Genomic DNA, 13,520 nt, shown 5'->3' with positions numbered 1-13,520 from the left:
AAAAGTAGAATAGGTTTAAATCTACTTTTCGCAACAATGCGAGAAAAATTGCCTTGTGCATCATGTTTCTGCAACCTGAATTGTTTTTATTCGAAAAATTGTTGCATTGCTGTAAATTTGCCTCGCGTGACATGGCCTTCACTATCATATATAGGGAGACCATGATCATTTACCACAGGAACCCCACACTTACTAGTCCCTTGTCGTTTGAATAAACCATGCATGATCACGTGATCACATACACAAGTGGAATATAATTTGGGATCGTATGAGATTATCCTACTCTATCATTCTGGAAAAAAAAAACATCATGACTACCTCGTGACTACTGCACGAGCCCAATTCCTATAGATAAATAGGAAAATAAATAGGATAAATATAAATAATATCCCGTTTCGAAATACGCAAACTACATGCTTGTGACATACTTGAGTTTTCGTTGAAGCTGGTTATATGTGTAATCTTTCATTAGTGACATGTTACGTAAAACACAAAGTCGCATGATTTGCCAAACAGCCACCCTTTACAAAAGTTGATATCGATTGATTATGAACAGCATTATTAGCACCATCCTGGCAATGAATATATATTTTTTTAAACATGTGCAAGATTTGTTTATATATTGAATAAATTCGAAATAATATCGACCCTCAAAGTCGAAAATCGGAATCTGCATAACTTGAAAACATACATCGATAAAATCAATCTGGTTTAAAATTTGAAAAATTGGTTTAAAAGCCCTTGCAATGATGTTTGAATCTATGGACATTTTTGGCTTAAACAGCAAGATGCTTTTTTACACGAAAAAGCTTCAGTGAACTTTCTATAAAATGTCTCTAAAAAGAAAAGGTAAAGGCGTTCTACAGCATGGAATTGATGATAAACGACCTATGTATTTTAGATATTAGGTTAAACCTTCAAACAGAAATTAGTAAAAACAAAAAACGAAAAAATCGGTCTCTCATTGCAAATCTATATAATCCCGGGAGAGCTTCGTTCCTTCTAACTTGGTTGGCTTTGAATGATTTTGCTCGTTTTGTTCTACTTCTTTCCATCATTTTTCTCGGATAACTCGGAGAGAACCCTACAGATCTCCGAAAACGTTTTTTCCGTTTCCTTCAGGCAGATTTAACCCTGATATATTTTTTTGTGACTTCTAAAAACGATTTAGATCGATTTGATTGTAGACCATGTAATGATCTTCGAAAATACTTTTCGCTAGTTGAGGAAATAGCTTAAAGTTATTAATTTCTTCTGAGCTCAAGGCGAAATAAAATAAAAATACACCTCTCGCGCAACTTCCACCCAGGAAAAATCGAGACGAGGCGCTAATTACAGCTGTTATCCGTACTATCTAAGGCAAGAAAAGTCTGGCTTATCCAGGCTTGATAGCGAAATGTATCGTTCAGACCGGATCACAGAATCGTCAAGATATTGGTCTTTTTTTCTACATGGTTGTTGATTTTTATGAGAACTACCACAGACTCTAATCTACAAACTCGCATACAACAAGATCAAATTTTCTACTATTGTGAATTATCGGATTAACTTTTTATCAAAGTCTTGAACAAAATCACAAAAACGTAGCAAGAGATAGGTATTTTTTATAAGAATCCCTTTTTTTTGAGCTTCAACCTTATCTATATTATTGGAAATCGTAAACAAGAAATAAATTATTTAATCATACGGAAAAAAATAACAATTAAAAAACCCTTGAAATTCTTCCCCTAAAAGGTGGTAAAAAAAAAACTATAATTTTTACAAAACAAACCTCAACTTAAAATAATCACTTTGAGCGATGAATAGAAAACCGAATGGGGATCGGAATCTATTGTAAAACGAAAGGCAAGCGCTCAGGAGTTTTTAAGTCTCGCGTTAAGTCGTCAAGGAACTAAGTCAAGATGCCCACGTCCCGCTAAAATGGTCATTATTCTAATTTTTCACTTACTGCTCATTAGCAAAGGTAATGCGAGGGATAATAGCCGGCAAAAATTACCAGCAAGACAAAGATTAGCGCCAACGGATAACAGTCCACGGCTCAAGCCGTGAAATCGCTTTATCCAGAAAGATATTTTCTCTATTGTGTCTAGTGAACCAACTCCGCTGTTTTCGCACTTTTGAGCGATAAATACAACCAAAACAGCCATTTATCGGAACTATCTGAAGGCGATACCTGTTTTACGTAATGAACGATTGTTTGTAGTCAAACACTAAGAAATTCAACGTTTTACAAAGCGCCCATCTTGAAGGGAACTCGAAACACTCTAACGCTCGCGATTGACAAAAGAACATACAAGCTTGAGACGCTAAACGGCAGAGTTTGTTTTTTAGATTAAAACAATAGTTATTTGCGTTCATTTGAAGTTACAACCCTCTATCTTTAGTCTAAGCGCTTTTCCTTGTTCTGCTTTGTTAGAATGTTTGAATTACGATCATTTTTGATAAATACCTAGTTATCACTGAGCTATTAGTTCACATTTTCTCGTATTGTGTGAGCTAACTCTACCATCTGCGCTTTTCCCACGCACTAATTGATTTCCTATGATTTCTCATTTGTGTAGTTCAATTTTAGCTGCGATTTCGTAAGGATCCCCCATTCAGAATAATCCCGGTACCCTTTCGGGCAAAAAACAACATTTCGACCGTTTTCGAGAACGCGATGCCTTTTTTTCTTATAAGAAAACTACTTTTTTGCGTGGGACAAAGCGTTAACACCTTAGCGTATCAACAAGCGATTATTTGAAGTTAATATAGAGCTTGTATCCTCGTTATCGGCGGCTGAATCTCAGCAAACATCACAATTGTCAGAATTGGATATTTTGAAGTCGGTCACGTGACAGGGGGATTGTTTTGTGTTTGATCTGAGTGCAGGTGAATCGGCGGTCGCACATGTCGCCATGGAGGAGGTTCCCATCATTGTACAGGGCTACAGGCTCAAAAAACGCTGTGCGCACTTTGTAGGGCCCAAGAAGCTCTTAGGCAAGCAAGCAACCTCGACCCGTCTCATCATCAAGGCAAGCGACGATACCCTCATCGATACAGCTTGGCGGTAAGTTTTTATTTCTTTCACTAACTACTTATTATTAGCATGGACCCGCAGACTTCTCCTAAAATCAAAACATTGTTATGGTATTTTTTTTATTTATTTCTACCAGCAGGGTATGAGGCGCAATAACAACAAAAAACACGGGTTTTAAATGATAATTTTATGGTGACTTGCTCTTTTTGAGGATTTTATTTTCATGACCGGGTTATTTTTCAAAGAGATTTAAAAACGGGTCTAGGAATTTCGCGTTAGTAACCTTGGTGTGGCCTGAGTGGTTTGTTGCCCGGAGCATGTTTTGTTAACGTTTTTATGCCTGTTATGCAAAAATAATAGTTGTTTAGTTGTGTGCTTACAACTAAGGGACGATAGTCGAGCCGCACGTGGAAACACAAGGCTCGTCTTTAAAAGACAAACGATTTTTTACAGTGGGACATTTTATACCACTCCTTGAGGTAGGGAGGATCACAGTCATCCTTTCAATATTAGTTAACAGAAAAGTTTTCTTACTCTTTCGTAAAACGATAAAAAATCTCCGATTTATGACAATTTTTCTCAGAGGCGAGAGTATTGAAAAATAAATTGGTAAATGAGTTTGATTTCCGGAAATAAATAAAATCTTTTTTACTGAAATAGTAATTAACTTGGAAAAAATAATTCTGATATTTTTCTGTATATTTTCTATTTTATTTTGTACAAATGAAATAAATTTCAATTCCTACTAACTCCCGCAAAATCAATGGATTTTGTTTAAAAACAAAACGCGAATGTTGGAAGAAATGCTTATAAAAAATTTAAATAAATATGGTATTAAAGACGTAAAGCGAATGAGCATTTGTGTGTAGCTAAGATCCCTGTAAGACCGGGAGCTTACAAGGGCTCTATGCCATTTTCTACACTTCACTCAAGTCTTGTCGCCCTTGCAAGCTCTCGAAATCCATCCCGGCTTTTTGAACTCTCAATTAATAAACGGTGTTTAGTGCACACGGGACGATACTTCTAACTGCTAACAAACAACTTCAAACACACGGATAAAAGCACACCAAAATCCATTTATCACAGCTCTATACCATCTTTTCCAATAAAAAAAATTCTTATTGATGTTTACTATAATTAGAAATAAGGAACCGCTGTAAGGTAGATTTTTCTCGTTTATCAAAGCCGAATGTATAGCTATTTCACAAAAGCAAAAATACCGCTTTTTTCTTTCTTAATCGATAGAAATATTCTATCGAGGCTGAGTTTTAAGTAAAAAAAAAAAGGAAAGAAACGAAAAGAAAAACATTTTCGGGGTAAAACTACCAAGCAACGAGAACAGCTCACTTTTAATATAAATAGTGTCCAGAGGGAAGATCTCCATGGTAAGAGATCAATAACCAAATAAATACCCGCAAATTTCCGGCTGAGAGCGGAAAATAGAGAAAATGAGGATCTCAAGACTTTTGACAAGCTGTGTTGCCGGTGTGTTTCCCGCGTTTTGATGTGAGTGCGAAGACAGCACATGAATAATTCGCGCCAAGGAAAGGCTTCCAGCCAAATCCGACAAAAACTCGGCGCTTTCTTGTTAAGAACTAGTACATGTATATGTAAATGAAAAGATAAGCAGATATGGCGCCTGGTAAACAAGTTAATTTGAGCTAAACGGCAACGGTTATATTAGTTTAGAGGCAAGCGGGCGTGCGAAACACTACTTCTCGTCCTTTTTCTTGATTTTTGAGGAATTTTCGGGCAACTTTTTCACAAGATGTCAACTCTAAGCTGTTCATAAAACAATATGCGGGTTGCTTCTTTTTACTGCTTGAGGTACAAATGTTATACAATTATAAAAGCTATTTTCATATGCGATGGTTTTTCAACAGGTCCAGTATTTAAAAAAAAGGATTTTCAAAAGGGAGATATTTTTTACTGAATCGACCGAAAGATAATTGATTTCATGTGCACAAAAGCTAGAAAAGACTATTACGCTATTAGCACAGAATTCAGAGAAAAAAAACCTGTGCATTCTTTAAAAGAAGTAGAGTTTCTAAGAAACAAATATCAATATTATTAATGAAAGAATGGATTTTTTTTATCAGGATAATGTCTTAATTTTGCCAATACGCCCAGGTATAGCAGAAAGAATTCGGTTATGAAATGGGCGTCGAAAAGCAAAAGTTCTTTGTATTTCCTTTTAAATATATTCATAAAATGCACTTAAAATTACTTAACATCCCTCTTAAGACGCCGGCAGGCACATTTTCGCGAAGCATGAATAAAATCAAAGTTTCTTTCACCCGGTATGTTTTCATTTCTCCCGTTGAGCGACTCAATCACGAGTGAGTTTAATTTATTTTCGTTAATAACTCGGCGGGGAATTAGGAAGGGATACAGTTATCAGTTAGCAGATATCGGGGGCGAAGATAAAGATGAGCAAATCCTTGCAAAGATTTTGAATATAAGTATGGGAACATCGCCTCAATGTGCAGGCCTGCTAGAGATCGCTATCTCACAAGCGCGCTATAAGACACAACTAATATCATCTACCAATGCTTCCTTATAAGAAAGGCATGAATCTGCCATAAGCCCGTTTAATGCCTTTGCTTGCTTCTTCTTCTGGTTTCTGTGCCGAAAAGCATTCTTTGTGAGTTTAAAGGAGAGCATATTCGGTCGATATAGGCATTTCTTCTAATTTTTAGCTTCCCGATAAGCAATTCACTGATTATCCTTTGTTTAATTAATTTCCTTAGCACAAACAGACTTTTAACAGTTAATAGGCGTGTAACTAGGGTTTTTGTACAATTGATTAACACCTTATAAAGTGCACAACCCTTTTTAAGTTAGCGTCATTTTAACGTACATTAAAGGGCCACCCAGGTATGTCTCAGATTCTTCAATGCGCTCAATTTTATTTTAGATAATACAATTTATTGGATTATTAATCCCTTCTAAAAGAGTTGCGGGATATTTTTTCAGGATAGCACCGAAGATGAGCGAAGTAACAATAAAAGAAGAGCAGCTAAGCGACAGCGAAACTTTAGACGAATCAACACCCAGCACAGAACGTAAGAAAACCATTTTTATATAGTATTTAAAGGGTACTCCATCATCATAAAATGTTCTTTATTGATATGACTACACAGCAAATGAAATAAGTATTAATTACGTGTTAGTTTGTAGAATACTACAACGTGAATTATGAGCCGCAAACGAAATTATCACCCATTAGCAAATGACCCTTTGTGTTTTAGCACCGTAAATTACTCTATTAATAAATCGCAGTACTGGCGAAATATTCTATTGTGGTATGTTATGAAATTTTATTTTGTGTAGGACCGATCCGCATTAATGGCGGGGAGATTCTGAACAAGTTCAACTCTGCTTTGGCTTCGATCATCACGACATCTAGTAGGTGAGAGTGCTTTGTTTCCCGCCAAACGTTGCTTGAAATTTAAAAGTCTCCGGGTTTTATTGCCAAGTCAAGTGCACATCAAAGCATTAGTTGTACATTAAAAGGATATTTGAAGTCATTGTTAAGGATATAGGCTATAGCTGGGTGCGCTGTAATGGCCATTAGCGTAATGGGTATTTAGGGTCCTGTACTTGAAAAATAGGGAACATGCAAGCATAAGGTCGGGCCAACACCAGAGGTAAAAATACCCCTCTGAACAACAAGTAAAATACTGGTAAACATGGAATTAAAAACGCTCCTGATGTACACAGATCGCTAGAAGTCTACAGTTTTACAAGCTCATGGATACTACTAAAGATTTGGCTTGAGAAAAACATACATTTTGTTGAAAAAATCTCAGATACCAATGATAAAAATGGTATTACCACCTTATCCAACAATTATTAAGTTTTCGTCTTATTCGCTACACTTCAGAAGTTCACAAGCGACACCAGAGGAAAAGGAGAAATTGGCGATGGCGACGCAGAAAAGTCCGAAACTTGCGTAAGTAACGAGAAAAGTTTCATCCAATTCCTAACATAAAATCAAAAAAGCCTTAGAAACCAAGTTAGTAAAGAGGAAATAAACAATAGGGTCCTGGGTCATTTTCAGGCTTCTTTTACGCATTATTATTTGGGAGTGTTTCAGTACACTTTTATTCACTTTTTAAAGAGATTGAACAAAAGTATAGCTAAGCCCGGGCTTAACTGCTTGGACGGCAGGCTCACCCATGACCAAGGACCCAACAAAATCAAGAACAAACTACTAAATCAGAAGACAAATAGATATTGTTATAGAAAGTCTTGAAAACAAGTGTTTATTGCTACCCAGGTAATATATCGTTCCAGAGCAAAATAATACATGTGGAAGGGGCTCGATTAAACAGCTTTTCGCTTGCTTGTTTACATGTCCTGTAGTCTAAGATTCACCCCAATTGCTTTAGACTTATCTTTGTTTGATATCATGTTTTTCAGGCCACCAGTGTGGTACAGTAACTCGGCGACCAGGCCTCCTGCCCTGGCTCAGGTGTTCAGTCCCATTTACCAGCAGTACGCCTTCATACACCAGACAGCGGACACTCCCATTAGGCCGATACATGACCCCAGTCTCTCAGTACAGAGGGTGAGTTACACTTATACAGCGAGTTGTACTAGGGGCGAGTAACACCAAGTATTGTTCAGTGTGTATATTCCCTTCTTGCGGTAATATTCCCTACTAGCGTCGATATTTCCCGCTCGCTGTATTAATATATTTACCACTTGCGTTAATATTCCACGCTCGTTGCATTGATATTTGCTCTTTGCGTCGATATGCCCGGCTCGTTGTATGAACATTCACCACTTTTGTTGATATTCCCCGCTCATAGCATTGATATTTACCCCTTATGTTCATATTTCCCGCTTGTTGTATTCATATTCACCACTTGCGTTGATATTCCCCGCTCGTTGTATTGATATTCACCCCTTATGTTGATATTACTCGCTCGTTGTATTGATATTCCCCGCTCGTTGTATTGATATTCACCACTTATAATGATATCCACCACTCAGGCTGTGGACGAGTTTGACGAGTTCAACGAGTGGATTGACGGCTCCTGCAAGTTGCGCTACTCAGCGTACTCCCGTGAAGCGCAGGCGCACATTAGCGGCTGGGCCATGAAGTACACCAATAACCACAACAAGTACGTGCTGAAGAAGACGTGTGTTGGCGTGCTCCTGTGTAGCAAGGACTGCACGCTACCCAATGGACTCAAGATTGTCGTCCGACCCGCGATATCAGATAAAGGTAATGACGTCATCTCAGACTTGCGTACGGTAATGACGACACCTTTTGCATATGTTCATATGGTAATGACGCCATATTTTGCTTATGGTAATGACGTCTTAATCATGTAAAGGGAAATGACGTCATCTTAAACATGTATACGATAATGACGTCATCTGAGACTTGCATACGGTTATATCATCATCTTAGGTTTGATACGGTAATGACGTTATTTGAGTGACAGCATTTAACGCTCACATCCGTGTCCTTTTCATTGTTTACAGTGCGAGAAAGGCAAATCGGTCAAAATTGTCCAAACGCATCTTGCTCTGGAATTCTCTCTCACAGGAAATGCACAGGTAAACACTTAACTTGGGTAACCTTTTTTTCTCAAATCGGAGAATGTATAATGTGTTGTTGTTGTTGATGTGTTGTTGATGACTATAGTGACGACTTGTCTGTCGGTTGCTAGGTAACAATGGCTACCCCGTGACGCATTTCTGGGTCCATCAGGATGACGGCATCTACTTCGAGTCCAAAGGAACACATGACCACTTCCGGCCTCAGGCACGTAGGGCCACGCCAGACAGGAGCGCTAATCGCACACGTCACCTGAGCTCCAAGGAGGAAGGGACCAATAGCGATGAACCTGAAGAGAGAGGGGCATCTGAGGCAGAGGTGAGCAAGACTTGACCTAGCCCCCCCCCCCCCCCCCCTCAGAAAAGTGTTGCAGTGAGACATTGTTAGCTTTAGGGGCGGAGCTAAAATTTTTCGAAGAAAAAAGAACTAGTCTGAGAGGATAAAACCTGAGGTTCTCAAATATATCTTTTCTAATTTCTGTCTTAAGGGAATGTCATCAAAGTGCCCTTGATCCATAACTGACTTCGTCAAATTAGTGTAGTCTCTTACAGAGGACATAGAACATGTTTTTGTTGTCTTTTATGTAGGGAGCAACGTCCGCCACCAAGCCTCCTCAGGGTACCCGCAGAGGACGCAAGCGAAAGCATCCGGACCGATTCCTCCCAGTCCAAAAACTATCATCTTCTTTGTCTCACGCTAGCGAGTTGCTGCGCGGCTTCTCAATAGACGAAGAAGACCAATACGTGTGTGTAACTCTACCTGAGACCGAACATTTAATACAGCGAGCTCTGCTCTCTCACGAGCAGTCCCCTATCGCCCCTTACGGTAGACTGTACCTGCTTTGTCAGACCTTCAAGGACGTGACACCGGGATTCAATTTGCTTGAGACCCGGATCATATGCCACGAGGTCAGCGGTTGGCCTGTTGTCATGGCAACTCTGTATAAACAGGGTACCCGTGAAGGGATTGTGCAGCATATGAAGACGATGGCGAGGCTGTGCTCATCACCGAGAGAAGAGATCTTCTCCCCCAAGGTATTGTAGAAAGGGACAAGTTAAGGGGAGGGGAGGGAGGGGGAGGGGAGGGTTGATGAAGATAGATGGGGAGGTTAAGGTGGAAGAGCATTTTCCTTATTTTGAAGGGAAAGGAGAAGCAAAGTTTCGATGCCACTAGAAAAATCGAAAGAAAACTAATAAATCCTTGTATGTCAAGCTACGCCACACCTATCATTTTAACAATGCAATTATCTCAATTTAGTGGCAGATGGTGATTCATGACTTCACGCCTGAACAGGCCCAACTCGCCATCGAGGCCATCGTCAATATGATCATCAATTCCCAAGTCCAGACCCTGCTCCGCGTTTTCCAATACAAAAGCGTCAGTTCTTTGTACAAAATGCTTCGCGAGAAAGTCACCAGTTCAATGCAGAGCTATGAGTCGCACTTCGAGCTGTGCAGACGCGAGATCCTTTCCCGTCTGCAGGATCCCCTACTTACAATGAAATTTGGCGACACGATGAAGAGGTTGACCTCGGACAAGTGCAGCGTACAAGAGTTTGTCAGCGCCGACTGTTTACTTTCAGGTGAGGTGAGGCGAGGCGAGGCGAGACGAGGTGGGGTGAGCCGAGGTGAGGTGAGGCGAGGTGGGGTGAGGTGAGGTGAGATGAGGTGAGGTGAGGTGAGGTGAGGTGAGGTGAGGTGAGGTGAGGTGAGGTGAGGTGAGGTGAGGTGAGGTGAGGTGAGGTGAGGTGAGGTGAGGTGAGGTGAGGTGAGGTGAGGTGAGGTGAGGTGAGGTGAGGTGAGGTGAGGTGAGGTGAGGCGAGGTGAGGCGAGGTAAGGCGAGGAGAGGTGAGGTGAGATGAGGTGTGGTGAGTTGAGGTGAGAAAGATAAAGTAAAGTAAACTGTGGTGGTGTGTGTTTAGTTATGTGGTATGGTCTGGTGGTTTCTGGTGATTTGTGGTGTATTCTTGCGTTGTGGTGGTAGTGCGTGTTAAGATGTGGTGTGGTATGGTATGGAATTTTCTGGTGTTGTGTTGTGTGGTGTGCTGGTGTGAGTTTATAAGTTTAGATGAACTTGGTGAGGTGAAGTGTTGTGGTGTGGCGAGGTGAGGTGAGACCATACTACTTTCACATTTGTATGAGCCTTGTCATGATTATAATGGGTTTTTTTCAGGAGGAATACTAGGGTCTGTCATCAGAGAGTTCTGGAACTTCTGGGGAAGTAGCCTGGTTGCCAGTAAGGTGTTCCCTGTGGCGGCGTCTGTCCGCGCTCATAGTGAGAGACTGGACATCTGGAGAAAAGTCTACACAGGTAGAAAGTTCTGTTGCATTCAAAATTTCAAAATTCAGAATGTTTTTAGTTCATCTATTTCTTAGACGATCTTAGATGAGTAGTAACAGGTTTTAAGCATACGGGATCTTCACTGTGTCACGTGTTTCTAAATAACTGTCATTCTTTATCACCAGAACTTGAGTGGCCGCTAGAGCATTCTGGGATATCCTTACAAGCCATGAGTGACGTTGTTTTCAGGTGGATCAAATGTCACAGAGAATTCTTCCCCAAAGCAGGTAGTTATGAATGAATTGCCAGGCAGCAACTCATAAACGAATATTATTGTTTTCACACTTTTGATTGTACATATTTTTATTTTATGCTTTATGAAAAGTTGTGATAAGATAGAAATGATAAAAGAGATTATTCTGGTTGTCGCGTGACTTAGACCTAAGCATTGCGATAAGCTCAGCATAAAAAGGCGTGTTGAGACGCCTGTTCGTTCTCTCGCTTATGTTGACTTACACATGCCTAATTTTGCTTAAGCTTGCTTATGACGTTATGCTTATGTTGACATGCCTTATTTTGCTTATCTTGCTTATATCGTTATGCTTATGTTGACATGCCTTATTTTGCTTATCTTGCTTATGTCGTTATGCTTATGTTGACATGCCTTATTTTGCTTATCTTGCTTATGTCGTTATGCTTATGTTGACATGCCTTATTTTGCTTATGCTTGCTTATGTCGTTATGTTTATGTTGACTGGCACATGTTTTTGCTTAGCTTGCTTATGTCGTTATGCTTCCTGGTATCGTTTATGTTTACCACACGTTTCTTGTTCTTATTCATTCCATTTCTTTTGAAAATTCAGCGTTACGGGAGATGACAAATCTCAACAGCGGTTTACCACTAACTCGGCTATCCGCTGAGCAACGACTGCAGATGCTGAGGTCAGGACGAGAGAGACTGGGCTCGGCTTTTCACAGGCCCTTATCGTGCCGCACCATTTACATGCCGAGAATGCACTGGATGTGACTGCAAATATGATAAGCTCACAATTCAATGCGAGCAAAGAGATGCCTCCATAGTGCAGAAAGCCGAGAATTCAATTGTACATAGGAATTTAAATTGGAGTGTAAATATGAAAATTTTACGAAATAGAACCCGTTTCGATGTAAATAAAAATAGCAATAGAAGGTCACAAAGATTACAAAGGTTTATTTCACGCACGTCCCAAGCCAAGAATTTCTTAACTTTCTAGGGTAAGTCTCAAAATGGGAGTTTTGGGCTTATAGATCATTAAGTATATCCGCGGAGTTGATGTTTCTTTAGTGCGGTTCTTTGGCTTTTGGCGTGAAAACAATTCTCGCAATTTGGGTTTCTTTGAAAAGGACACGTTCTAAGAAAAAAAAGGAACAATTGGTAGTATTCTCACCTGAATACAAGCAAGGAATCTCCACATCAGACATTTATGACCTTTTGATAAAATTATAAATCATTCTCTCCTCATATCTTCCCATCAATAAAAACTAGTTTGAAATGTTGTGCGTAGCTAAATTTGCGAGCGTCAGTGCGTCCTTGTGCGTAGCTAAATATTTGAGTGCCAGTGCGCCCTGGGGCACGTTTGTTCTCGTCGGTTATGACGTCACTATACTGTAGAGTTTCACAAGTTGCAAGAAACTCTTGGGCACCTTTTTGACTTTGAAACTTTCCACGTGCCACAGGGAACCCAGACGAGTAAGCTCAGCTTGCTTTATACTTGTATCTCATTTGTATTATATTTGCACTATGAACCGCACGTTTGCGCGCATTGGGTGCGTTTTGCCTCTAGATGTCTTTTAAAGTGGGACTTTTGAATAAAAGCGCCAGTTTGTTATTCGCTCATTTGAAGCTCATGTATAAGTAGCTATTCCGGATTTCTTTGGAAACCCCGAAAACGATTGATTCCCGAATAAACCTTATTGTAAAGCCGGCTAATTTATCAGTTAAATAACATCAATAGTTGACATGGTAGGTCGCAAATTATCGAATTTTATACTCTAACGGTATATCTATCCAGTCCTCTAACATAGCATATTAAGTTTTTTTTTGGAGTAACACCATATTTACCATTCAATTGAGAATTTTGATTTCCAAGAACACTGCTTTTTGCAGCTTATACATGAAACAGAAAAATTTTAAGGTAAAAAAACCGACAAGATAAGTGAAATGAAAACAACATTTTAAGGATGTTTATTCGAGAAGGAAAACCACAACAAGCTTTCACCTATTAATATTACTTTTTTTTTCTTTTTAAAAATATATCATATATTTGTTTTGGATGCTCTTAACATTGGATAAAATAGATAATGATGTTATTTTTTGAATAGATTAGTTTTATGATAAAAATAAAATAAAATGTTAATACACTAGAGTGAGACTCGGCTGTTATAATAAAAGCGATATACTATATATTGTATTGTTTTCCATTCTAGGAAAAGAATAAGTATATTGTTTTTTTTCTTATTTGAACCCAAAAACACGTCTCCAAGTATCCTAGTAACTGCTAAGCAGCCGCCCCTAGTGTCACTGTGCCAATAGCTGGACCAGGAGCGGATGCTAAGAAGACCGAAGACTTTATTTATTGAATTTCCACTAGTTATACTGGAGCGGAA

General features: G+C 39.3%; 1 protein-coding gene across 4 annotated transcripts; it reads left to right on the top strand.

Annotated features, from left to right (window-relative positions):
• The first annotated feature begins 2,637 nt into the window (after positions 1-2,637).
• LOC5504408 lies at positions 2,638-12,410 on the top strand. 4 transcript variants are annotated; one of them, XM_032372717.2, is made up of 13 exons: positions 2,638-3,049; positions 5,996-6,084; positions 6,353-6,431; positions 6,906-6,974; positions 7,445-7,592; positions 8,021-8,255; positions 8,519-8,593; positions 8,707-8,912; positions 9,182-9,628; positions 9,852-10,176; positions 10,767-10,904; positions 11,060-11,161; positions 11,738-12,410. In XM_032372717.2, the coding sequence occupies exons 1-13, from the start codon at positions 2,898-2,900 to the stop codon at positions 11,899-11,901; spliced, it is 2,229 nt and encodes a 742-aa protein (XP_032228608.2). In that variant the 5' UTR covers positions 2,638-2,897; the 3' UTR covers positions 11,902-12,410. The 4 variants fall into 4 exon arrangements, with proteins under 4 accessions (XP_032228608.2, XP_032228611.2, XP_001625315.3 ...); XM_032372720.2 differs by lacking the exon at positions 2,638-3,049 and adding an exon at positions 4,980-5,663; XM_001625265.3 differs by lacking the exon at positions 2,638-3,049 and adding an exon at positions 5,670-5,896.
• Positions 12,411-13,520: the final 1,110 nt, after the last annotated feature.

This window comes from Nematostella vectensis, chromosome 11, assembly GCF_932526225.1.
Source record: "Nematostella vectensis chromosome 11, jaNemVect1.1, whole genome shotgun sequence".
Taxonomy (NCBI): Eukaryota; Metazoa; Cnidaria; class Anthozoa; order Actiniaria; family Edwardsiidae; genus Nematostella; species Nematostella vectensis.
This window is presented reverse-complemented; position numbering and strand designations above follow the sequence as displayed.